Here is a 27814-nt window from a genome sequence, read left to right on the forward strand (position 1 = left end):
TGCACAAAGACCTTGAACTTCACTCTGGCAGAGTGAATTCTCTGTAGTAGCTAAGTGTACCACTGGAAAATGTTCTGATTCCAGTAATTAATCTATCCTCTAAGAGAATCCACGTTATTATTTTTTTACAACTTTCTGTTCCTTAATGCAAAAAAGGGTATTTTTTGGTTATAAGTTTGCTCATAAGTTTCATGTACTGGGGGGAAAAGCTACATTTTTTTAGAAGTTAAAATAGGAGTATATTAATTAACCTTAAATCCAAAAAGAGATCATTTATCACCAAACATTTGAATTTTGGTATACTTAGTTTTAATTGTATTCTTCAAGATAATAAAGAAGGGAAAAATGATCTTAAAAAATCAAAAGCATTTTATCAAAAGCTTTATAGTTCATGGTTAGGACCTTGAGGTTGAGAGACATATTGCAAGAAAGACCCTTTTAAAAAGTTACATTTCAACTGGTATTGTTCTTACTGATAAATCCTATAACCTAGGTATGAGAGTTTTAATACTTTATTTTTTTAAAAAGATTTATTTGTGCATACAAAATTGGGGTATAGGCCAGAGGTGTATGAGAGCATGAGAGTTCTAATACTTTTTTTTTTTAAAGATTTATTTATTTGTGCATACAGAACTGGGTACAGGCCAGAGGTGTAGGGACGGTGAGAGGTTTCACCAGAGACAGAGTGGGGAGCAGAACAGGCAGATTATCGAAGTACACTGCTGAGGGGAGCAGCCGGCAGATCAGGAGACGTCTGCCAGGCCATGTAGATCACCTCCAGGGCAAGTAGGGATCGAACTCATGCTGAAGCGGCTTTAGCTTCTTAGTTCTGTGCTTTAACACACTGTACCACCAGGGAGGGCCCGAGTTTTAATACTTTTAATATTCTAAATATATTTCTTTCCAAATCCTAGCTCTTTTTGGGAACAAATTATCAGGAAATGTTATGACAGCTACTTTTCTATGATAACCCAGTAGCAGCAAGGGAATATTTATCTTTGCTAATGTGTTTTCTGTTTAAACATAAGTTAATCATTATAGTCTCAGAACCTACAGAATTCCATTTAACATTCCAAATTTATGTCACTTTTTATAACTTGAAATATGATCTATTTTGCATTCTTTATCAAAATTATGACAGTAATGAAAATTTTTGTTTGAATAAAACAAATATTAGAGGTATTCTTTAAGTAATGGTGATATTTATATGTGCTATGTTTACAAAATCTTTTTCTATCTCCAGCACTCTTAAAGAGTTCCTCATTATAGTTGTGCAATCTTACTAGTTTCTAGTTATAGTCATTCAAGCTGAAGATGTGGTTTCAGTTCTTAATCTTCCTCCATGAAAGATTTTAGAAAGGGTGAATTTGTCCTTCACAATCCACAAATGTAGGTAGGTAAATAATACAGTCCCTATTCAGTTGTATTTTAAATGTATGACCAAGTCTGCTGTTTAAAAGAACTATGTAGATTTACTGTTTTAATAATGTGAAATGGCTAGCTAAAAACTTAATTCATTTACACATGGTGAAATGAAAAGTACTTACTCATTTCTGCCAGCTTCTGTTGAAATTCCCCTGGAAGATGCTTGCTGCAGATTAAAAACAACATAAAATGTTTCATATGTATAAATGGGAAACTCATTTCCAGTAACTATAGTACTTTCAATGACTTATGTTATTACTTTAGCAAAAAAGCTTTTAATTTCAAAGGCTCATAAATAAACCATCTAAAATGTCACAAATTTATAAACCTATATGTTCTTCTAAAGCTCTTCTAAAACAGTAAACATTTTTCAAGAGTAAGCATTTTAAAATCTGAAGTTAAAACTTAAAATTTTATTAAACAGTTTTATTTAAAAGATCAGTTTTTTTAACAGCTGAATTTTCATTGAATTTCAGGAAATGATATAGATTTGGTGCTGCTAAGTTGGGGTGTATTATTATTTTGAGTAACTGTCATCATATTTCCAAATAACATTGACCTGAAAGGGATTGGTGGAAATCAGGGGGCCTCCAGATGACCACAAAACTATTGAAATAATTCTGGAACTGTTCCTACCTTCCATCTGCTTCATCTGATCCTTCAATATCAAAGCGTAGTTTTTTCAGTGGTTTAGGAGGGTTGCTCCCATCAGCACTTCTTTTGAGTACTCGATCACTGTTACAAACCATTTGATTTATCTTCTGGAACTTCTCAGATGTCTACAAATTACAGAATTCATTTTAAAACCTCATTATACAGTGTATTTTATACTTAGTAATCTTTAGCTGTAGACTGAGATGTGCCCAAAATGAGGTGGAGGTATTATCTTCACTTTTAATTTTATATTTTATTGGATCAAATAAAAGATAAGAAAAATATCAGAATCAGAGTAAATGAACCTAACTCTGTCTTAACTTAATACCCATACTTTTAAAAATCTACCTTTTTTTTTTCCCCATGAGGCACTTTTTTATTCAATCAACTACTTTGAAAGTCCTGGTTCCTCATCCTCATCTTCAGAACATACACCACACCTATAAGGATAGATGCTTCTAAGAAGTATGTAAAGCTCTTTGGAACCTTATGTTTCACAAATTTCTCTTCTCCCATCCAGGGCATAACATAACCAGAGAAAAATGTCTTAAGAATTTAATAAATTCAGCAAATAAAGGTTTTGGACTCACTTTATAGGTATTATATGTTGACAGGTTATATTGTTTATATATTTTAAATCATCATTGATAAAGTGTTGTGATGTTTCTTATTCACAAAGTTTAAATATAAAAATTCAAATATCTCCAATACTTAAGAATTTGATTTTAGGCCCTCCTTGATGGTGCAATGGGTTACAGTGTAGCACTGCAAAGCTAGCCGCAACCTTCCACATGAGTTCTATACCCGGACAGGGAGCGATCCACATGGAGCAGAAGACCTCTCCAGTCTTCTTGCCTCCTGCTCCCCTTCTTAATCTGCCTGTTCTGCTCCCCACTCTGTCGCTGGTGAATCATCTCACTGCCCCTGCACCTCTGGCCTGTACCCAAGTTCTGTATGCATAAGTAAATCGAAAAACATTATAAAAAAAGAAAATTGAGTTTATCTCTGTAACTGTAGATGATTTGATATATATGTTTATTGAGGAAGAATCTTGTCACAGCAAAGCTTTAGTAAAAAATTCCAAAAGGGGACACATATATTACAAGTGAATAAAATTCTGTTTCCTATCTAACTACTTTACAATCAAATGAGGTTATTATCTCAGGGGGGAGCATTAACGTATTTATTCTAACTAAAAAAATGAAGTCAGATTTTGCTGACAAATTAAATCCGATTTGACTGATTAACAGGTTACTGTTGTTGTTCATGCTTTATTTCACCATACTAGCTAATATTCCCCAAATTAAATATAAATACAGGTTTCTATAGAACACATATTTAGCACACATACAATAAAAACTAAATTCCCTATGCCGATTATAAGATTTTCATATATCAGCTTCAAAATATAACGTTTTTCATTTCTTTTGAAGGTGCCAAACAGACTGAAGACCACTTGACATCTATCCAGATTCAACCTGATCCTACATGTCCTTTATAAAACCTGTTATAGTTATAGCCTATCTTATGCTAAATGTCACAGCATTTACTATATGTAACATGTTTTAGCACTTGTCTTTTTTTTTTTTTAAGATTTATTTATTTATGCATACAGAACTGGGGAATGGGCTAGAGGTGCTGGGGCAGTGAGAGGAATCACCAGAGACAGAATGGGGAGCAGAACAGGCCGACTGTCAAAATACACTGGTGAGGGAAACAGCAAGCGGGTCAGGAGAAGTCTGCTGCACCATGTGGATCACCTCAGGGGCAGGGAACGAACTCATGCAGAAGTGGCTTTAGCTTCTTAGTGCTGTGCTTTAACCCGCTGAGCCAGCAGGGAGGACCCAACACTTTGTCTTTTAGTAAATACATTTTTCTTTCTGTATTTTTCAGTTTGGGACATTGCAGAAGACATATTCCAGAATGGCTCTCACTTATCTGTGGTTTCACTTTCCATGGTTTTATTTTTCCTTGGTCAACGGTGGTATGAAATTACTATGTATAATTAAGATATTTTGTGAGGGGGGAGACACCATATTTACATAACTTTTATTTTAGTATATGGCCATAAACTGTTCTATTTTATGATTATTATTGTTAATCTCTTTCTGTGTATAACTTATAAAGTAAATTTCATCATAGGTATGTAAGTATAGGAAAAATGCAGTATATACAAATAGAGATCAGTATTATCCCTGGTTTGAAGCATTCCCTGAGGGTTTTTGGAACACACTACTCATGGATAATGGGGGAACTACTATATCTATTTTAAATTATACTCATAATTATTGACTTTCAAAGCTGTTTTCTAAATATTTTTGTGACAGGAGTGCTTAGATGACAGCTTTGAAATTCACTAATTGTAAGTATGATTTGAAATTTAATCTAATTTGAAAATAGATCTGATATTTTTAAATCTATGCAATGTCTTAATAATATGTTTGATTACCAGCATTTATAAATTAAAATTACAGAAGTCTATTTCTTTTTATTACATATCATTATATTTCACAGAAAGAAAATACTTACCCCAAATGATTCACCAATGGATACTAAGATTCTGTTAAGATAAAATATAAATTAGTAATATAAATAATATACAACTATGCAGAGATAAATACATACATATCACTCTGAAATATTAGGAATAACAAATCAAAGACTTCCTCTACTCTTAGAACCATTAACACAATATACATATTACAGAATTGTTCTAACAGTGCTAGTCTAGTCATACACTGTGCTGGTCTCTTACATACATGACATTTTTAACTGGTCTTTCCAACTACCTGTCTGCAAGAACATATTTTACCACTAATCACATTTAAAGATAGTAACAGAAAATTTTAAGTTACTCCTATTTAGTTCTTCATAAGTTAATGGGTAAGTCATCAAAATGTTGTTCATATTTCTTCTTAAAAATACAAGTTACATTTGGAAAAAATCTTATTAAGTAATGACAAGAAATCTAATCAGACCTATAATGACAGATAATAAAAGCTACTTATCATAGCCAAGAATTCAAAATCTATATAAGGTAGTTGTCCTTATTTGAACCATACAAGTTATATTTCTGATAAGATAGCATCAGCCTAACATAATAAAAATTTTATCATCCACAGGGAATTAGTAAATGTATAGATTTTTTTTCCTCCAATTACTTGATAAGTGGCCATCATTTTATCTAAGACATCTGACTAACCAGAATATATTGGGTAAGTGTTAAGACAGATGCTTAATACTGATCAAAGGTTTGTAAGTATATTTAAATTATGACTTAAGAACTTTAACTGTAAGTGATTTTACTAAAATTAGCAAATAGCCATCATTATCAGGACAATATGGATTATCTTCATTAAAAATTACCTAAGTAGGGGTCCTCCCTGGTGGCACAACAGGTTAAAGTGTAGCATTGTGAAGCTAGCCACTGCTGCTTCACCATGAGTTCGATCCCCAGCCAGGGAGGTGACCCATGTGGCACAACAGACTTCTGTCTCACCCACTGGTTCCCTCAGCAGTGTACCTCATCAGTCTGCATGCATGTGCTGCTCCCCACCCTGTCTCGGTGAATCCCCTCACCACCCCTGTATCTCTGGCCTGTACCCCAGCTCTATATGCATAAATAAATAAAGTCTTTAAAAACAATTACCTAAGTACACATTTTCATATAGCAGTGTGGGACTATGTAAATTAAATAGCAAATATAGTAGCTTACAATATTAAATTACAGGTATCAGTACACAGACTCAACTATGTGTACAACAAATAAACAAGGAATGTTAAAGGGTCACATGGAAATACATATAATTTGCCATTTACTTTCTACTTTATATATTGCTTTAAAGTTTGAAATTTTTATCGTGTGTGTACATTACTTATATAAATAAACATACCACACAAATGTTTTCTAAGCAGTTAATGTGTCCCCTTCTCACTGTTTGTTTTCTTGCTCATTAACTACACTATATGATCTGACAATTTCTAAAATGAGACTACATTAACTATAGTAGTTAATCTACCTCACACTTTATATAAATAAAGTCAGTTTCAAATTGCCCATGATAACATATAATAAGTCAAATGAAGTACTTCAAAGTCTGAGAGAATTGTGGTTGGATGTGGAAGATAATATAATGATTTTCAGTTGCACAAAGTTTTCTTCTGATAATTTAAAGCAGCTACATATATCATTTCTTTGATTCCCCCTTTTCTGAAGTAGAGACAGAGACCTGCCCAAGGTAATATAAGAAGGCCACAGGCAGAATTAGGGAGGGACTTCTAAAGATTTAGAGTCATCTACATTTATATAACAAAGCAAGGTCCACAGAGTTTAGAAATAGCTGATAAAATATAAAATAAAAATTCTTAACCAAATGTTTAGCAGAATGGCCATTTACCAAAATATGGAAATGATTAGAAACCTATTATTTAACTGGTTAAACATCAGCATCAGGAAAGTTGATGGCTAAGTAAACAGGTTATCTTTCTTTTCCTCAGAAATTATTATCTTGTTACTTAATATTAAAAAGCAAATCAGGGATTCAATAGTTCAGCTTATTTTCTTTAAAGATTTATATATTTATGCATATAGAACTGGGGTACAAGTCAGAGGTACAGGGGCAGTAAAAGGATTCACCAGAGACAGAGTGGGGTGCAGAACAGGCAGATTGAGAAGTACACTGCTTAGGGGAGCAGTAAGTGAGACTGGAGAGGTCTGCTGCACCATATGGGTCACCTCCAGGGTGGGGGATCAAACTTCCAAGGAAGCAGCTGCAGCTACCTTTGCAGTGCTATACTTTTAACCCATTGTGCCACCAGGGAGGGCCCAGTTTAGCTTATTTTAAATGAAAAAAGTTTTATATTTTTATGCTTACATAACAATAATCACCTCTTATTTTATTACTTTCTTAAAGAGAACACACAAACCTTGATCTTGGAGTCATTTTCGTTGGTGTTGGCAGACCTTCTGAAATTTTATATGAATTCTTCAAGGGTGATATATAGATATTTCCTCCAGGAATTCGTAAAGGTGAACTAGAAAACTTGTAAGGGCTTCGAGGAATGTGAGGTATTGGTGACAAGGTAGGTGGCTAAAGCAAAAACAGAAAACATAAATTATTTATCTTAATGCTTTTGTGAAATTTACTGTTTCATAATTAGGTTCCCCCAGTCAAGGATACTTTACACATACCCTGGTGGAAGCATATTGTAAAATATTCGTTTTCAGTCTCTGCATGAAGACCGAGTTATAGAATACTATAATGGAATCATATTCCTCTTCTCTGATCAAAACACGTTTGAATGTCTGATGAAGAAGAATGAAAACAGTGTTAAGTGAATATGGAGCTTACCTCTTAGATTTTCTTTTTTTATTAGTTCAAGTATTTTTTAATGGAAGAAACATGTATTTTATAGGGAGAAACAATTTGTAAAGCCTTCTTAAATTTGGAGTATAATTGTTCTACCAGAAGTGGAGGGTTAAGATACATTTATGTAAATTTTATAAAATTAAAATTATTATTAAAACAAAAATTATTATTATTCAAAATATCCTGCTTATTGTAGGGATACAGTATTCCTTATTCACTTTACAAAATTTGGCTATTACAGTGTCTTAGCTTTCAATCCTATTTTAGTTACAAATAACTAAATAACTAAATAGTAATAAAATAGTAAATATTTGATAGGCAAATTTATGCAATAAGACTAGAATATATAACCTAATTAGCAACTTAAACTATTTGTATTATAGATATAAACATATCCAATTTATAAACATTTCCAAAAAAATATTACCATGGAAGTTTACTTACCTCCTGAATAGCATGAGGAAGATCCTTGTATGCTGTTACAATAATTTTGAATTTAAGATCTATATTCTTCACTTTACATATCCCATACATGGAACACATCATAATCTAATAAATGTGATATAAAAACAGAATTTTGTTAAATCAGTGTGCTTTTAAAAACACTGTTATCTTTCCTTTTGCTCAAAAAATAAAAATTTAATTTATAACAAAAGAACCTTTCCCCAACCTGAGCTCAGTTTAAAAGTCTATAAAAGGTCTATATAAAGTGTTTATCTAAAATTATATTTATTTAATTAGCCAACCCTCATTTATTCAGAACTGAAGATATGGTTTGTACATTATCCCATTTTTGATTCCTGTTCTTTAAATGTTGAAAAGTTGAAAATGGAATCAGTTTACTTGTAACTAACTGTTAAAAAAGCCAGGTTCAAATTATCAGATAATTAAATAATTAATACACTTGTTGGTTGTGGTGGTGGTAAATAGAATAAAATGATGGGAAAGGAATAGGACAGGATAAAGTCTTCTGTTTACCAACTAGTAATTACACATGTGAGTTCAGTTGATGAATTTACATCAAGATGTATCCTTAATGCCAAAGCTTGTGCTATAAGCATATTCCATTTTTCATAAAAGGGCATTTTAAATGCTAAAATAAGATTTGAAATGAATCCCTCAGAGTTTAAAACATCAAACTTTCTTACTCTATATGAACTTTATTGTTTAATTTAAATTTTCTAGTTACTTGTTCAACTATCTAGTATTTCTAAAAATACACACTCATTGATTTTTATAATCAAGTAAAGTTTATATTTTAAAAATTCTGCAAAATCTACTAGGCTGGCTTTTGGCTCATGAAAAGTCATGGAATTCTTAGAGCTTTTGTTTTCTAGGTAACCCCAGAAAGACCATCTAGTCTAGGCTCATCATTAGAGGTGCAAAAAAAGCAATATATTTAACTGGATTTTTTTTTTAAAGATTTATTTATTCATACAGAATGGGGGTACAGGCCAGAGATGAGGAGGGTGAGAGGATTCACCAGGAACAGAGTGGGGAGCAGAACAGGCAGATCGATGAAGTACACTGCTGAGGGGAGCAGCGGGCGGGTCAGAAGAGGTCTGCCGCGCCATGTGGATCTCCTCCAGGGCAGGCAGGAATCGAACTCATGTGGAATTGGATTAAGCTTCTTAATGCAGTGCTTTAACCCACTGCACCATCAGAGAGGGCCCTAACTGGATTTTTTAAGGTCACATGATATAGTGTGAGACACATTTTGACTTTTTAGCAATTTTCCTTATGACTTTTTAGCAATTTTCTTTAACAAATGGTTTTTGCTATGTGACTTGCAGGGTTAACTTTGGCAGGAGGTACTTAATTTTTATCACTGTAACATGCATAGTTTTCAATATAAAATTATTTTCTAACCCTAAAAACAAATACCCACTTAGCATGCCTAACTCTGCATCCTACCAGTTTCAATTATAATATCTTTTCATTTAGAATGCCATAGTGTCATCTCTACTAATTCACGTTTCTCCTACTTTAATGCAGTAAGTGCCTACTTAAAAAAAAAAAAAAACAACATAAAAACCAAAACCCTACATACTACAAGTATGCCAATGTATACACGTGTATATGTGTACACACATACATACTTCACATACATACATACATGTACACATATACACGTGTATATGGTGAAGTAGAAAATATACAAACTACGGGCCCTCCCTGGTGGCGGGTTAAAGCACAGCACTAAGAGGCTTAAGCCGCTTCCGCATGAGTTCAATCCCCGCCTGCCCCGGAGGTGACCCACATGGCGTGGCAGACCTCTCCTGACCTGCCCACTGCTCCCCTCAGCAGTGTACTTCGTTGATCTGCCTGTTCTGCTCCCCACTCTGTCCCTGGAGAATCCTCTCACCCTCCGAATCTCTGGTCTGTACCCCAGTTCTGTATGAATAAATAAATCTTAAAAAAGAAAGATACAAACTACTAAAATAAAAAATATGAGCTAAATTAGTATTACCAAACTATTCACAAACAAAAGCTCAGGCTCAAATTGCTCCACCAATCTGAGTCATTGCAATCTATGATATATTCACTGAATTCTATTAAATATTTAAAGAAGAATCAATTCTAACTTCTAAAATTTGGAGGCCAATATTTCTCTGAAACTAAAGCCAGACATCACAAGAAAAAATTAGTTCTTAAAATTTTAGATGTTAAAATCTTTAACAAAACCAAGCTGAATCCAGCAGTACATCACAAGGAGTAAAAACTGGCCAAATGAATTTAGTCTGGAAATGTAAGTTGGTTTAACAATGGAAAATCAGTTGCTGTAAAGTGATTTTCAATACAATAAAAGGGAGGGAAAGCCATTGTTCACCTCCTAGACACACACAAAAAAGCACTTGATAAAATCCAACAGTCTTTTATGATTAAAAAAAAGATCAAAAAACAAGTACCAGAGGGGAACCTCCTCAATCTGATAATGGGACATACAAAAACCCCCCACTAACAACATATTCAATAGTGAAAGAATGAACTCTTTCCTCTAAGAGTAGGAATAAAGCAGGGATCCCCTCTCACTACTTTCAATCAATATTATATAGGAGGTTCTAGCTGGGGCAATTTGGCAAGTAAATGGAAAAAAAATGTCATTCAAATTGAAAAGTAAAAAAGAAAACTATATCTAAAAATGACATGATAACATAATCTTATATAGCAAAAAGCTTAAGAAAACCACACATACACAAAAACTCCGGTGACTTCAACAGGATTGCAAGATATAAGAACAATATGTAAAAGTCAATTGTATCACATATACTTGTAATGAACAGTCTCAGAAAGAAATTATGAAACAATTCTATTTAAAAGTGTTAAATATAATAAAACATAGGATTAAATTTAACAAAACTTGTGCAAGATCTGTACTTGAAAATTATAAAACCCTGTTGAATAAAATTAAAGAAAATCTAAATAAATGGAAAGATAGCATGTTATAGAGTTGGAAGACAATATTGTTAAAGATGACAGTACTTCTCAAATTGATCTATGATTCAATATAATACATATCAAAAACCTGCTGGATTCTCTGTAGAAACTGTTAGTCAATCTTAAAAGTTTACATGGAAACACAAGTTCAGAAGAGTTTACTAATATGGAAAAAAAAAGCCTAAAGTACTATTGCTTCTTTACCATAATTTACTACCATAGCCAAGACATCTGATAACTGGCATAAGAATAAATTTAAAGATCAATGGAACAGAATTAAGAAACTAGAAACACTTAACCATTTATAGTTAACGGACTTTTGATAAATGTCAGTAGTGAAGGGAAAAACAAACTCTTTAGAAAATGATATTGGAACAACTTGTACTCATATACAAAAAAGTTTGTTTCCCTACCTCACACTATATACAAAAAGTAACCCAAACAGTACAAAAATTTAAAAGTCAGAGTAGAGGCATAAAGACCTTGGAGCGTAACAGATTAAACTACTCAAACTACTCAATGTCTGATATGACACCAAGAGCACTAGTAACAACAACAAAAATAGCTGAAGTGAATGTCATCAAAATTTAAAACTTTTGTGCTTTCAACTGTATTATCAAGAAAGTGCCAAGACAATTCTCAGAGAATAGGAGAAAATATTCCTAAATAATTTATCTGAACATTGACTGACTGGCATGTACCATGTCCAGTAAGATGGTTATAATAGAGGATAAATAACAAGTTGATGAGGATGTGAGGATGTGTATAAAATGGACCCTCAAACCCTGATGACAAGAATGTAAAATGTTGAAAAACAATCTGGCTATCCCTGAAAAGGTTAAAATAGAGTTACTACATGACCCAGCAATTTCACCAAGTAGAGAAGTGAAAACAATCCCATACAAAAATTTATATATAACATTCATAGAAACATTATTTAAAAAGTGTAAACAACAAATATATGTCAATTGGTAAATATGTGATCTAGCTATACAAAGAAATATCATTTTGCCATAAAAAGAAATGAAGTAATGACACAATCCATAACACAAATGGACAATGGAAACATCACACTAAGTCAAAGAAGCCAGACACAAACAATATATTATATGATCCCATTTATATGAAATGTCCAGAATAGGCAAATTCTATAGTGACAGAAAGTAAATTAATATTGTTTGGGACTGAATGAGCTAGGTAAAGAGAGTGAATACTAAAGATTATGGTCTTTCTTTTTGACATGATGAAAATGTTTTAACACGTTTGTGATGACTGTACATAAAGAATATAGTAAAAAAAAAACTGAATTGTACACTCTAGATGTTTATATGACTCATTCAGTTGTTCATTCATCATTCAACAGGCACTGTTTTAGATCAACCAGTCTTTGCTTATTTCACACTAAAATGAAATCTATATTATTTATCACAGCAGAGGGGAGGTCTATGATAAACAGGTTCAATACTGATTTATAGTGATTTTTGCAAGTAAGAGCTTTCCTTTTTTTTTTTTTAAAGATTTATTTATTTATGCATACAGAACTGGGGTACAGGCCAGAGGTACAGGGGAGGTGAGAGGATTCACCAGAAGACAGAGTAGGGAGCAGAACAGGCCGACTGACAAAGTACACTGCTGAGGGGAGCAGCGGGCGGTTCAGGAGAGGTCTGCCACACCATGTGGGTCACCTCCAGGGTCGGGGATTGAACTGGTGCTGAAGTGGCTTTAGCTTCTTAGTGCTGTGTTTACCTGCTGCGCCACCAGGGAGGGCCCCAAGTAAGAGCTTTCTTACTTAAACAAATAAAGTTCTTGAAATACTGTCAAGGTCTAATTTGCAAAAATTACAGCAAAAACATAAAATGTAGCCAAAAAGTGAATATATATCAAGTCCAATAAATAAATTGACCTAGCTCCTACCTTTTTTTTTTTTTTAAAGATTTATTTATTTATTCGTACAGAACTGGGGTACAGGCCAGAGATGCGGAGGGTGAGAGGATTCACCAGAGTCAGAGTGGGGAGCAGAACAGGCAGATGGACAAAGTACACTGCTGAGAGGAGCAGCGGGCGGGGCAGGAGAGGTCTGCCTCACCATGTGGATCTCCTCCGCAGGCAGGGATCGAACTCATGCGGAAGTGGCTTAAGCTTCTTTGTGCTGTGCTTTAACCCACTGCACCACCAGGGAGGGCCTGACCTAGCTTTTTAAATTTTCTTCAGGGGATATTTTCTTAAGAAATCTGTACATAGTTTTAACAAATAAGCAGGGAGAAAAAGAAGGCACATTATGATTCTTACCTGATCCAGATGCCTGTCTCTCATGAGTTCATACTCATTTTGCAATGTATGCTGAAAAAGGGTCCAGATGATATGCTCCAGTTCTGGGTGGTCAGACAGAAGGCGTGCACACAGAGTATTTAGTCGAAGATACGCTAGTCGGTACACTGAAAAATTAATGGGAATAAGTAATGTTTTCATTTTTTTTTTCAAACAAGTGGATTTTTTTTCCAAAACATAACATTGCTATTACCATAACTCTGCTGAAAAGAATTTTAACAATAATCTTACCTCTAGCACTATTTTCCTTATGTAAATCACTCTTTTAACACAATGCTAGGTACACAAAGGGCAAAATGATACTTGAATTAACTACTGCACATGAAACTAAAGCAGAGGTAGAAGGAAAAGTAGAAAAATTCTAAGATAATGTGAAAATAGGTGAACCAAATAGATTTTTTCAGTGTGGTTGGTAATCATTCATCACAGATGTTGGAAATCTTCACTATCGATATTGAAGAGAGACGTATTTTTTCATTCTTTTAAATTGTACTATCTTTTTTATCAAGAGAATATTGGTTTATAAAGGTGCATATGACTTAGTAGCATAGGTTTAGGCCTCCTGTGATGTATGTTATCATAGCAAATCTACCATCAAAGCACCAATAATCTTCCACCATAGTCTACTGAGTCCATACCCCACTTTGCTTCCCACTCCCAACCTTTCCTTCTGGTGCCTATTTTTTTTAAAGAATGGGATTGTCAGGATCTATTAATTTTTCTAATCCTAAAAATAAAAAAAGACCATATTTCTATGCCACATACCCATGGCACATACCCTGTTGAAAAATAAATAGTAGGCTTGTCGATTATCCAAGTGGTGACATGATTGTGACATGAAATTTACCTAGAGAATCTATAAAAAATATTATTAGAAAGTAAGTTTGGATACAGAGTCCACAAAATTCAACTGAATCTTCTACCATCTTAAAGACCTTTCGTTTAAATGTCTCTTGAAAGACTTGCATGGGCAATTAAATCAAATAACTTATCCTAGTGGTGCTCAAATTTAAGCAAGCATCAAACTTGCTTGGATGGTTTGTTAAAACAAGGATATTTTTTTAATCTTCTTTTAGAATTCTGATTGAACAGTCCTAAACTGGAGACCAAAGAAAAATTTTCCTTTCTACAATTTTTTAGGTGAGGTAGATCCTGTTGGTTTGGGGACCACACTTTGGAAGACCATCTTCAACTACAAATCTATTTTATTTATCTGTTTTCTACTCAGCATATGTATATTTCAATAAAATCAGAAGACCATTTGTAACAGAGGAATATGGCCTTTCATTTTCCTCTAAAGGGCTCTAAGTAGGTGTACACTTACATGTATATATTCATATACAGATACAAAAAAAGAATTCCCAACCCACAAATACACACACAACCAGAAAGCATTAGACAACTTGATTGCAGGAAATATGCTCGCACTAAGCCAAAGTACATTATACACTCTCAACTTTACATAAACATCTAATGAACAAAAGTAGTATCAGGAGCAAATATTTCCAAGCATTACTTTAAACGTATAACAACAGTGGTGCAAATAATAATAATATCTAACAATTTCTGAGTGTTTATTATGTGGTAGGCACTATTGGAGACATTTTATGTATAATTCTTTAATTATCTCAAAAATTCTATCAGGTAGATTACTATTAATGTTATTTCCATTTCATGGATACACCTCAGGAAACTGAGGTACAGAGATAGTGACTTGCCTAGGAGAAAAGCATGATTTGAACCCTGTTAGCCTGGTTTCAGAGTCCACACACATGAACACATTATTTACCAACCTTTTTTGTAGAAGAGTGAAAGGGAGGTAGATTTCAATGGCTTCTGAATCTGGAAGGGTGAGGCTGCTTGTGTCTCTGTATATGCAGTAGAATTTACACGTGTAGCTGACCCTTTTTTCTTTGGAGATCTAACTGGAGAAAGATACCTAAATATATTCAAAGGAAAAGTCTTCATTTAAAATTTACTAAGAAAGGGCTCTCCCTCGTGGCACAACGGGTTAAAGCAAGGTATTATGAAGCTCTCCGAAGCCACTGCAGCACAAGTTTGATCCCTGGCAAGGAAGCTGACCCACATGGCGCGGCAGACCTCTGCTGACCCGCCTGCTGCTCCCCTCAGCAGTGTATTTCATCTATCTGCCTGTTCTGCTCCCCACTCTGTCTCTGGTGAAGCCTCTCACCCACCATATCTCTAGCCTATACCCCAGTTCTGTAAGCATAGAAAAATAAATCTTAAAAAAAAAATTTTTTTTTACTAAGAAAATCTCTCTCTTCTCATATACATGCAAACACTCTATCCCTCTTTCCCCCATCTCTGGTCTATTTATGGGAATAGGCTATTGATACCAAAACAGTATTGTCAGATTTCTCTGATTCTCCTCTTAAATCACATAGTATAGCATTCTATGAATACTTCAGATAACATTAGGAATGCACCTTTACAGTTGTATACTAACATGTAAGGCTTTAAGTCAAGAAAGATATTAGTAAAAAATTATCTCAATTTTTGACAGTTCTACTGCTCTGTGTGACTATTTTACTTAGCCATCCAGGTCTATTATCTAATTTTGTTTTAGTAGCTGAGAAATCATTCTGATCAGGAAGTAGAATTTGTACCTTACCATGGTTGTTTCTAATATATGGGGTATATTAAGTAGCAGACTAGCAAAAGGGAATAGTCATCATGATTTTATAAGTACCACAGTCTAACCTACTATCAACATTGGATTATACTTAAAGGCACTGACAATACTGTAGACTGACTAAAGCTAAATAAAAGTTAGTCTCCTTTGAATAACAGCTATAAATTTTCAACTACCTAATGAACATCACTATTTCCTTTTTTCTTTTCTTTTCCTCCCACCTTCCATCCCCTCTTTAAACATAACTATTTGAATGTGAGACTAAATAATGCCAAAGTGAAACTCTTAATTTCCTCCCTTATTTTTCTCATCTCAGTAAACAGTTATCTTAAGTCAAAAGAATCCAGTTTAAGTGAAAAATCTAGGAGTTATTTTTAATTTGTCCTCTTTCCCAATTCTGCCAGCCCAAGGCAAAACTAGGTCTTATTAAGTCTATCTTTAAAATATGCCCTATATCTTACCATTTCTTTCTATGTTTACTGATATTACCAGACCAACTCACCAACATTTTCCATTGGAATTACTGAAACAATATCCAAATTAATTTCCTGTTTTCTTTCCCTGTTCCTTTCCCTTCTCCAATCCTACCTGTTCTTCAGATAATAGCCAGAGAACGGCTCTTTAAATGTAAAGTATATAAAGCTGGACCCCTGTTTGAAACGTTAATGCTTTTGCATGCACTTTATAAAATCCAAAATTCTTAACCATGCCTAACAAAACCTACACAGTCCAGACCTGGTTTGCCTCTCCAACTTCATCTTGGTGCCTTTCAATTCCTCTTGCTAATTTTTCCCCAGTTTCACTGGGGTTTCTTTTATCACCCCTAGGACTACTACACTTTGAGTGCTCTTCTTGAAATGCACATCACAGAGATGGTTGCCTCACCTATATCAACTTATCTTTGAGTTCTCAGGTGAAATAGCACTTCAACATGGAGAGCTTCCCTAAACTGTGTTTCAGTTTTTTTAATCCATATTCTTCTATTTCCTTTACCAGACTTGCTGTCTAAAATAACCTCCTGCATTAGTTTACTTGATCACTGTCTACTTACTTCCACCAGAGCATCAGCTTTTCTTACTTGCATCTGCATTCACCATTCTTAGGCTACTTCCTGGCACTTCACAGACAACTGCTTATTAAATTGTGAAAAAAAAATTGAGGCTTGATTTATTCATATTAATGTGTTATCTAGCAACAAATATATGCTTTAAGGCAGAATCTCCACATGCCAGAAGTACTCTAGGTATGACTATTATAGAAATGGCATTTCTGGAAAATAGTCCTCTACTTAATCACAGAACACTGTAATGCCAATTTCTGCATAGGACTAAATAGAAATATAACTTTAGGCATATTTTTATGAAAGCTGTGTACAATGTTTTAGAAATGGATTTTGGAAAGGTTAGACTCTTAGGCTTTGATATTTGCTGACTTCTGGCAAGTTACCTTATTTCTCTAATTCTTAATTTATAGATAACAGGCATGACATCAGAATATACTTTCATATAGGGCTTATATGGAGATCAAATTAAACAAATTTAATTTGAAGAACACAGTAGCACATAGGAAGCCCTCAATAAATTTCAGCTATTCCTTTGTCCATCAACATCATGACCTAATTAATCTAAGTTTTAGACTCTTTTCCATACTACTTCTTATGCCTATCAAATGCTTCAGTCCAAATGCTCTCCATGAAAAATGTTTTCTACTTTCCTAGCTGTTAATGCTTTGGGATTTAACCCATTTCTAGCTCTTGGAACACTTTCTGTCTCCTCCCTCCTTCCCTCCTCCTATGTTTCCATGTTGCAAACTTATCCCACCTTTAAAGCCTATCTAAATTATCACATCTGCCATGAAAACTATACTAATTCTGAGTGATTTCAGTAGTACTTCAGTGATTTCTGTACCACATTATAGGATTTTTATTTGCACTGTGTGTCTTACATTCCAGCTTCTTGGAGGCAGGAAAATGTCTTATTTGAAATTCTATTTTCTACAGCTTTTACATGGTACTCTGTATTATACTTACAACTTGAATTCTATTTGCAGGCTGAATGGAAAACATTTAACAAACTTACATGTCTGCTGCAGTGTGATTATTTTGGAAAGGAAGATTAAAAGTGCAAGCAGAATCAAGGTGATCAGTTGGTCCTTCTCGATCCTTTGCTTGTTTAATAAGATCAAATAGAGGTGAATCCTAAATGAAATAAATTGACATTAAAACAAAGAATGATTATTTCCATGTATATTTTAAAAGCATATTGTCTGACATAGAGAAAACTATATTTAGTCACAGCTGACAGTAGCAATTAAAAAGTCATAAAGAGATCCTTTACTCCTTTTGAAGATAATATTTGTTAATTCTTGTACTATATACATACACAAAAAAAGAGGACTAGGAAAATGTATAACTCTAAAAGCCTATATTAGAAAGGAAATTAAAAGTTGGGGCAAAGACAGGAAGACCCACAAGAGGTAGTAAGAAGGAAATAATAAAGAAATGAGAAAACTTAATGAAACTCCAAAGGTAAAATATTAGTTTAGTCAAAACAAGCTAATAATTGCTGATATAACTAATAAAATTAAATGGACCTCAGTCAAACTGAGAAAAAGAAAAGGAACAGATAAACAGTACTAGTATGAAAAGTAAATACATCATCACAAAGATTAGAAATAAGAGTTTATAGGATATCAGGTTATTATATTTAATTTTTTTCTAATTTATGTTTTTGTAATAATTTGATCTATGGTGTCCAATTTACTGACATAAAGTTTGTTCAAAATACTCCCTAACAACAGAAGGGCTGGCTAGAAGTCTACTCTAGACCTCTTTTCTCCTCTTTTCCCCTGCCCATGACATATAGAAGGTTTATTATTCAGAAAAAGTAAAACAGCATTTGCTGCAATACATGGTTCTCACAGATCAAGAAAGAAGTGATCACACTAAAAACATACAGAATTAAGGAAAAGTTTGTATAACGAATATAGAAGATCCAGCCTTTTTCCTGTTCCAGATGCTAGAAAACGTCATCATGATTATATCCTCCAGGCATAGCACAAATGGAAGAATTTGAACCTAGACTGTATTTTTAGGTCACATTATGGAGTTGTTTGTTTTATTATAGCAATAACAAAAATAAGATGAGTAAAAAAGATGTTTTTATTCTTTAAGAGATGTGTGATAAAATATTTATGGTAAAGTGTCATAAAGTGAAATGGAGAATAGATATAGAGGACTTACAAAGGATTTACAGAAAATATTACAAAATTCACTGTTAAATTTTTTAGGTCTACATTTAAAAAAAAATAATTTTAAAAAGAAATGGTAGATGACAGACAGTGCCTTTAAATAGGAAGTTACTCACACCTAAGCAATACATTACTGAACACTATATTTTTCTATTACTCCCGCTTTCAACTTAACTCATTTCAACAATGGCAAAAAGAAAATTGAAACTTAGAAAAAAAAAAGGTCAACAGCCTGAAGAGCATAGATTTTGAAATTAAATGTAAACTCAAATTCTTTCTTTAGTGTTTAGCAGCGTCAGTGAGTTTTGTTCTCTGATCTTCAGCTTCATTACTTGAAAAATAGATAGAACAACACTAATTTTGCAATAGTAAATTATATATAATGCCTACAATATAGATAATTGAACATTAAAGCCTTTTCGCTCCTTTAAGTGATTTGGCTTAATTATTTTACATTAGCCTATTCAAAACATATATGAATATGTTTAAAGATGTACCCTCAGCTCTGAAATTTCATAGAAAACAACTGTATTATTTTTTTATAAATTTATTCTCCCCACAGATGCCAAGTAAATACTTGATAAGTTTTGAATAAAGAGAGAAGTGATAACCATATTTGTCATTATTACATGCATCACTGTAAAACTTTATGGGTTTTAACCATTTTTGAGTTCTAACAGACCAATGGGGGACATGCTACTATGAGTAACAGTGGCTCACCACTGAAATAGTAATCATAATGGAGGCCGTATTAGGACTAGGTTGCTCATATCCGAGGCATCAGAAGAGAAGGGGGCACAGGCAATTTGGACAAAGAAAACGTTATAAACTCCATAACATAATTTTTTTGGTCAAATTATTTATTCTAAGTTATTCATTAAAGGCACTTTGAAGTGCAACCTAAGTAATGGCTTTCATTTGAGTAAAGTGTGCTAACAACACCAGCTAATGCATGCATATTATATTCAATTTTTTATGTTCTTTAAAGATTTACTTATTTATGCATACAGAACTGAGGTATAGGCCAGAGGTGCAGGGGCAGCCAGAGGATTCACCAGAAACACAGTGGGGAGCAGAACAGGAGGATCAAGTAAGTACACTGCTGAGGGGAGCAGCAGGCCGGGTAGGAGAGGTCTGCGGCGCCATATGGGTCACCCCCGGGGTGGGGATAGAACTCATGCTGAAGTGGCTTTACTTTCTTAGTGCTGTGCTTTAACCTGTGCCACCAGGGAGGGCCCAAACCTGTACTTTTAATAAGGCCTAGGCATGCTACTAATCAGGTATTGTATTTACTCTTCAGATATGTATTAAAACCTAGTTGTGCTTCAGGTTAGCACTATAAGGTTATACTAAACTAAATTCTATGTCCAAAGATAAAGGCATTATTTTTCACAAATAGACATCATGTTTCACTCAAGTATAGTGGTACCTCTTTATTCAGTTTCATTTTGCAGGGTTTCAGTTATACTGTCAGCCATGGCCCCAAAATATTATATACAAAAAGATATTTTGAGAGGGAGAAAGAAACACATACACACACACAAAGACAAAAAGAAACTACATTCATGTAACTTTTATTATAGCATACTGTTGTTAACTATTCTCTTAATGATTGTTATTAACTGATACTGTGCCCAATTTATAAATTAAATTTTCTCATAGGTATGTATGTATGGAGAGGAAAAAACAGAATGCAGAGTAGGAAAGCACTGCTGAGTATTTAGGCAATCTGGAATAAAATTGAAAATTATTTTATCTTTGAAATATTATACACTAAACATCAAACATTTATTGAATACTTACTATGTACCAGGCACTGGGTACAGTGGTAAGCAAACACGTATGGTTGTTACCCACATGGTGCTTACAGTCTGATGGGAAGAGGCAGACAATAAACAAGCAATGAAATAATTATGTAATGACAAATCCAGAAAAATTCTATGAAACAACAGAATTTTCACATGAAGATTAAAGGAGGAGACCCAGGTAGATGGGAGTGCTTCAAAAGGAAGACTTATCTGAGAAGGTAACTCGTGTACTGAGGCTGAAGGAGGGAAAAGAAGGCTGTCCTTTGAGGATGGGCAGAGGCCTTCCCCAAAATGAAAAGAGCATGCAATGAGAAACTGGCATTCTTTTAGGAAATGAAGAGAGGGCACTAATACTAAAAATAAAATAGTGGTGCAGTGGTGGAGAGGTTGCTACAAAAAAAGGGTAGGTAGCGTCCTTAAAAAGACTATGCTAAAACGTTTGAATATTCTAAGAAAAGGGGGACATCTATTATGATAGAAACAATGTTTTAGGATAGAGTTTTTTCTTGTCATGAATCACTAATATAGAGATAATTCATTCAACTGAATCTTACTTGATATTGTATTACTAACACAGAGCTGTGGTTCTAAAAACTGAATTTTTTACTGGATTAATTTCCCAGGTGATAGCACAAACCATAATCCATACTGCCTTAGCTCTGTTACAAGTGATACAACTTTCTATCAACTTCCAATTTCCTAGTGCCAATATTTATGAAGAATATGATAGGCAGGTTTAGCAGGTCTAGTGTAACTTTGGAGTTCTACGTATATAATATAGAATAAATTCAATTTGAAATTTAAATAGAAAAAGCCACCATTTACTTAGGTCCTTAACTTCACAGTAAAGCAGAACTATAAATATAGAGTTCCCAACATACTACAGATTATTTTCATTTCAGCAGTCATGGCTAAAAATGTCTTTCAGTTTATCTTCTTTTCAGGAGAAAACTGTCTATAAGCAGTATAAAACAAGGTTAGAACTAAGGTAAAGCAAGAGAAGTGCTTAGGATATAAAATTTAAGGAGTTCAACCATACATGTGACCCTGGTATGAAATTTACTCTTTGGGGCACTGAACAGTAAATTGATAATGTTAGTTAATTTAAGATATACTTGGCAACATAAAATTATATCTGTATTACTTGTGATGGTTTGTTTACATAAGAAAGTTTTTTCAGTGTACAATTTTTTTTTCAAATGTATTCATTACCTCATGAATCTAAAAAATAAATCTGTCAATTGTGTTATCATTATTTATGTTATAGATTAGAAAATTTAGTAATAATTTTTAGTAAATTATGACTGAACATTATATACACCAAAAATATTCTCTGTAGGGTAATAGAATTCTAAGCTATAAATGTAAAACTCTTAAGCTATTAGAAAACATTACTAATGAATAGTTTCTTAGATCTAGTTAAATACTAAGCGTGACTTTTTAAATTACAAATATTTTAATTTAACTATTTTCTATCCCATCCAAAGGGGTCACTAAAAATTTTCTAATTACAACTTTTATTAACAATAATAGTTACGTATTTAGTAACTTTTTATTATGTGTGTGTACTTAATTTTCAGAAAAACCTTATCATGTCAGTATACTATCTCCACTTAACAGATGAGGAAAGGGATGTTAATAGATAGCATATCAGGGATTTAAACTTAGCCAGCCAGCTTTCTCGTTCTGAGATAGTATCCACAATGGCTATCCAAATTTTACTACTGTACTAGTGTAAAAAACAGCAGCAGTAAATTAAGTGTATAAGTTAATTTCATCAATGCTAGATATGGCATTTCACGTTATTTAATAAAGCCAAATATTTGTGATAATCATTCTTCTAGCAGAAAACAACAGTCATACTTACTTACAGAGTCATACTTATTTATAGAGATTACTATCTTTAACTTCTATGTTTACTTAGAACAATAACATAATTTACCAAGTAATGAAAGCTTACATAGAATATTTTTCTTTTCAGGGTAATCATCTACTATAGTATAGCTCTACCAATACTGCCCGCCTGTGTCTATATGTGCATAACAAACCTATGCCTGTCAGAGGTATAGCTCGCCTGCAGGCCTCTGGCAGTGTCAGTGCCTCTACTTTCTTTTTCTTGCTAAGTCTGCCCTTTTGGATATATAAACAATGTATACAGATAATGATGAACAATGAAACATTTGACAGTGCTAGATAATTTATAACAGGATTGAAAATGCTTAGGGGGTTGCCACATTGCTTTGAAAAACCAGTTATTTAAATTTCAGAAAGTAAACAAGAAAGGTCTAAAACTCTAAGTAGATTTTCATTCAGTATGATCATATCCAATCAAACTCTTAAAGTCTCAGAACAGTAATACCTTTCTAAATTATAAAGGCAGATGTTTCAAGAACTTGACATTTTAAATGAGTAGTAACATTATTGTCAATTATATACAATTTTACACACACAAACATTTCAAACAACTTTGTACCTTAAAATGTATTTTAGTATCTTCTAAATTGACATCTTCATGAAATTTTTAAAAAAGAATGAGTGGTATATCAATTTGGTTAGATCTTATTTTCTTTTTTCCTAAATAAATTATATTTGGGAAAAATTACATTAAAAAATGTTTTAATTTAACTATTTTCTATCCCATCCAAAGGATTTACTAAAAAATTCTAATTACATCTTTTATTAATAATAATAGTTATTTAGTAACTTTGTATTATATGTGAGTACTTAATTTTCAAAAAACCATATCATGTTACTATACTACCTCCACTTAACAGATGAAAAAAGGGATGTTAACAGATAGGATATAGGGGATTTAAACTTAGCTGGCTACTTTTTTTAAACTATTTTTTTAAAAGGTACTCATACAACATGTTTTTTATATATACACACTCACACACATAATATATATATAAACACATGCACATGTTATCTATCTATCTATATACACACATTTTATATATATATATATATACACACACACATATATATACATATATATATGTAGATAGAACTGATTTTAAAATATTGTTTAAAGAAAAGAATTCCCAACTTTAAATTAGCCAAACAGGGTCAGGGATTATTTGACATATTTTCTCTGAGTAAGTAGCAGCAGGAAATGACAAAAATTCATGCAATTAAACTAAGATAGTTACTTTTCTGAATAAAGTAGTATAGGAGTTAAAAAGTTCAGTCCCATGAATACTATCCTCAGTGGCCAAAGCATATATATTCAAGGAGGGCTTCCTTTTTTTTAATAGTCATGATAAAATCTTGTTGAAGAGTCATTATTTGTAGAACTTAAACTAAATACTGTGGGAAAGTTAATGTTCCTACTCTAAAGAAAATACTTTACATAATTAAAAAAAAGAAAGAAATCTTTCTATAATGAATTTTTGCAAAATGAACAACTCATGAGTAGGAGGAGTTGGTGCTATAATGGGAACTAATATAGTGTGAGGAACAGACATTAAAAGAGGAATAGGGTATGAACATCTGCAAAAGGAAGCTGGCATCATCTGAGTATGATGAAAGTCAGGGATGTTTTGCAAATTTTGAAGGAAGAGAAGGTTATAACAACAAAAAAGCACAAGAAGAGTGGATTAGAGTTCAGAGGTGAGGAATAAATATATTTGTACTACTGAAGTGAAGAATCGTATGAAGTATTTATTAGTAATACTGCTAAGTAGGATTTATAAGGAAGAAAAACCAAAATATCCCTTGATTAAATGATCAGAATTGAAATAATCCTGTTTCTTAATCAGGGCTCTAGACTTGATCCTCCAGAGAATCAAAATCACCATATATTTTCCTGTGAGACTCTCACTAGGACCCTTTGTCCACATATATATATTAATCCATGATAGTAAGTATGGTTGGCAGGTTATCCTAATCATAGTACCAAACTTTTGTGTCGACTATTAACGATTAAAATTACTATCATTTTCATGAAAATAAAATAAACTGAGAAAGTTAAGTCAACAAATTATTGAAGGATTTCATTGTTCACTGTTGCTTCTACTTCTAGGTGGACCTAAGCTGAGCTCTCAATCTTTCATAATCCTTAAAAGCTCCCAATTCTGAAACTGAAGAGATCTGAAATAGTAAGAATAAAACTTATTGGCTGGCTCTACATTCCTTATCAATTAGCTTTTATTGATATGCATACATTACTATTTGTATGCTCTGGTTTGGATCACTGACCATTCTTGCCCTGGAGTTTTAAATTCAAGGACAGAGAGATATGGATATAATAGTAGCTTGCCTCATAACAGTAACTTAGAGTTCCCTTTCCACAATTGAGTTTCATCACATCTTTACAGCTATGAATGTTAATTTTTGTATTTAACTTCAATGAAAAAAATCAATGAATTATAAAATGATAAAAATTGATTCGCTATTAATTAAAATCTATGTATGCATTCAAACAAGTTATGTCCATGTCCACAGTGTTAAGTGTAATTCCAAAATTTCTAATGATTAATTCCAGCCTTGACTGTCAATGAGCTAAGTAATAGGTCATCCTTTAGTACTGCCACTTTTAAATTCTAAACTCTAAATGTTCCAACAGGGGCCTTCCTTTCTTACAAATAAAGATGAAATTCTAAAAATCATAAGTTTACAATTGCTTACTCTGATAATTGTTAAGCTTTACAAGCTCCTTTTTCTATTTTCATAAATACAAAGTATAAATATTTTGTAAAATTCTGAACAAGATAAAAATTAAGCAACTGAGAAATGTCTCTTTTCCTCTTACAAAGGGGAAATGTACAATTATATTTTTAAAAGTTTCTTGTTAGTCAAAACAAGTAATAAAATTAATTCTGGAGCCAACTTTGATCACAAATTATTTGATGCAGCAGAAGAAAGGCAAAACAAAACACCTTTATCTAAATCTTTTTAGATATGAAAGCAAAATACTAAATTTTACAAAGAAAATTAAACTTCGGGTCATGTTTCTATCAAGTTATATACATGAACAAGCATTTGGAAAAAGTGAAAAATAAATTCACATTAGTTATTTGTCCATAAATAAGCAAATTAACAGGACCAAGCTAAGCAAAATTATACGTTTAGAAGAAAGATATCTTCATTAACTCTAGCTTCTCTCCTCTTTGTTTAACACAAGATAGTTCAAGTTACCTGTCAAATTCTAACTACTTCTGCCTTAGGACATCAAGAGATATAGTTAATATTTCTTAGAATATCTGACTTTAATTTTCAGTTATATTTTCTCTTATAACTTGTAATTTAGCTGGGGGACAGCATAGTTCAGCATCCTCAAGAAAGCTTATTAAACACACCTCAACCTCCAAGATTCTGATATGCCTAGTAAGGGAAAACATTTACATTTTAGAAAAGTTCCCCATTACATACTAATACAGTAATTCCATTAAAAGTTTTTTCCGTTCTAAGCTTCCTTCTACATAATCTGCCACTTTTCCCTTAATATATTTCTGCCACTTTTCCCTTAATATATTTCTTCTATGCCACTCCCTTAGCAACTAATTATAGCTGAAAAATTCTGATACATTATTTCTGAAACCTGACTCCATATCCTCTTTCAAATAGCAACATTGATGATCAATTCATTTCTTGTCTTCATGGGTTTCAAAAGGCATCTTTTTAAACAGTGCCCAAATTCTGTATTGTATAATACTAATAACCAAGGCAAATTTGAGATTATATGCAAAACAAAAACCACCATATACAGTTCCTATTGTGAAACTCAAAAAATTCCCTAAATCATAATTACTGGCAGAAGACTTAGTTCTCATTTTATTACCATTAGGACTAAAATTACAATCAGGCAAGAAGACATGCCTATTAGAAACATTTCATAAAATTCAGTTTATAAGAAATAATGTTTAACTTTATATTAAACCCTCAACAAAATTTTGGTGTTGACCACTGAGAGGATATTGCATTATAATGAGGAGTTAACAGCTGTGATCTAGCTTTCTCTCATAATGAATCCTAAAAACTATGATTGATTATTCAAAGCCTTCACTATATACTTCGTAATTCTATTTTATTTCCTTTACTACCAAAATTTTGCTTTACAATTCTCACAAATTAACCACAGTATTAAAGTTTATAGAGCACCTATTAGTCTATGCTAAATATTTTATATATTTCATTAAATCTTCATAAAAGTCTGTATATACATCTTATTATCTCCATTTTATGATAAAGAGCTTGAAGTACAGATGTTAAGAAATTTGCCCCATCTGATATGGGTGATACATAGTGAAGCAGGGATTTAAATCCAAGTTTATTTGTTTCAAAGAACATGTATTGTTATATACTACAATATGATATAAGTCAAGTTCATTTGCTCACTTTCACTTTATTGCCATATGTTTAATTATGTCTCTAAGTTGCTATTTGCCAATTATTCCACTTGTAATTCATCAGTTCATCCATTCAACAAATATACTCTGTGACAAAACTAGAGACAAAGCTAAGCAAATAATTACACTGATGGTAGTACCTGACATATAGGGTTGTCATAAAAGTAAAGCAATCTATACAAAGGCTGTGGTATAGTAAATGCACTTAAGAGACACTCGATAATTTTTCCCTTAAAAAATTTGGGCCCTCCCTGGTGGCGCAGCGGATTAAAGCATTGCACTAAGAAGCTTAAGCCAATTCCGCATGCATGAGTTCGATCCCGCCTGCCCTGGAGGAGATCCACATAGCGTGGCAGACCTCTCCTGACCCGCCTGCTGCTCCCCTCAGCAGTGTACTTCGTCCATCTGCCTGTTCTGCTCCCCACTCTGCTCCTGGTGAATCCTCTCACCCTCCGCATCTCTTGCCTGTACCCCAGTTCTGTATGAATAAATAAATAAAAATAAAAAAAATTTATAGGTAATATTTACTAGCTAAATGCC

General features: G+C 33.0%; 1 protein-coding gene across 2 annotated transcripts in view; it reads right to left on the reverse strand.

The window, feature by feature from the left end:
* The window catches only part of RB1 (retinoblastoma 1), a 132302-nt gene that overhangs the window by 5671 nt on the left and 98817 nt on the right, over positions 1–27814 (reverse strand). For both annotated transcript variants that reach the window (XM_004680254.2, XM_012723286.1), the window contains 9 exons: positions 17946–18064; positions 15008–15153; positions 13176–13321; positions 7893–7997; positions 7271–7384; positions 7006–7169; positions 4609–4639; positions 2062–2204; positions 1548–1591 (listed from right to left, as the gene is read on the reverse strand). In XM_004680254.2, coding sequence (XP_004680311.1) covers positions 1548–1591; positions 2062–2204; positions 4609–4639; positions 7006–7169; positions 7271–7384; positions 7893–7997; positions 13176–13321; positions 15008–15153; positions 17946–18064 — 1012 coding nt within the window. The remainder of the gene's footprint in view (positions 1–1547; positions 1592–2061; positions 2205–4608; positions 4640–7005; positions 7170–7270; positions 7385–7892; positions 7998–13175; positions 13322–15007; positions 15154–17945; positions 18065–27814) is intronic.

Source organism: Condylura cristata, unplaced genomic scaffold (assembly GCF_000260355.1).
Source record: "Condylura cristata isolate star-nosed mole 26May11 unplaced genomic scaffold, ConCri1.0 scaffold00010, whole genome shotgun sequence".
In the NCBI taxonomy this organism is placed as follows: Eukaryota; Metazoa; Chordata; class Mammalia; order Eulipotyphla; family Talpidae; genus Condylura; species Condylura cristata.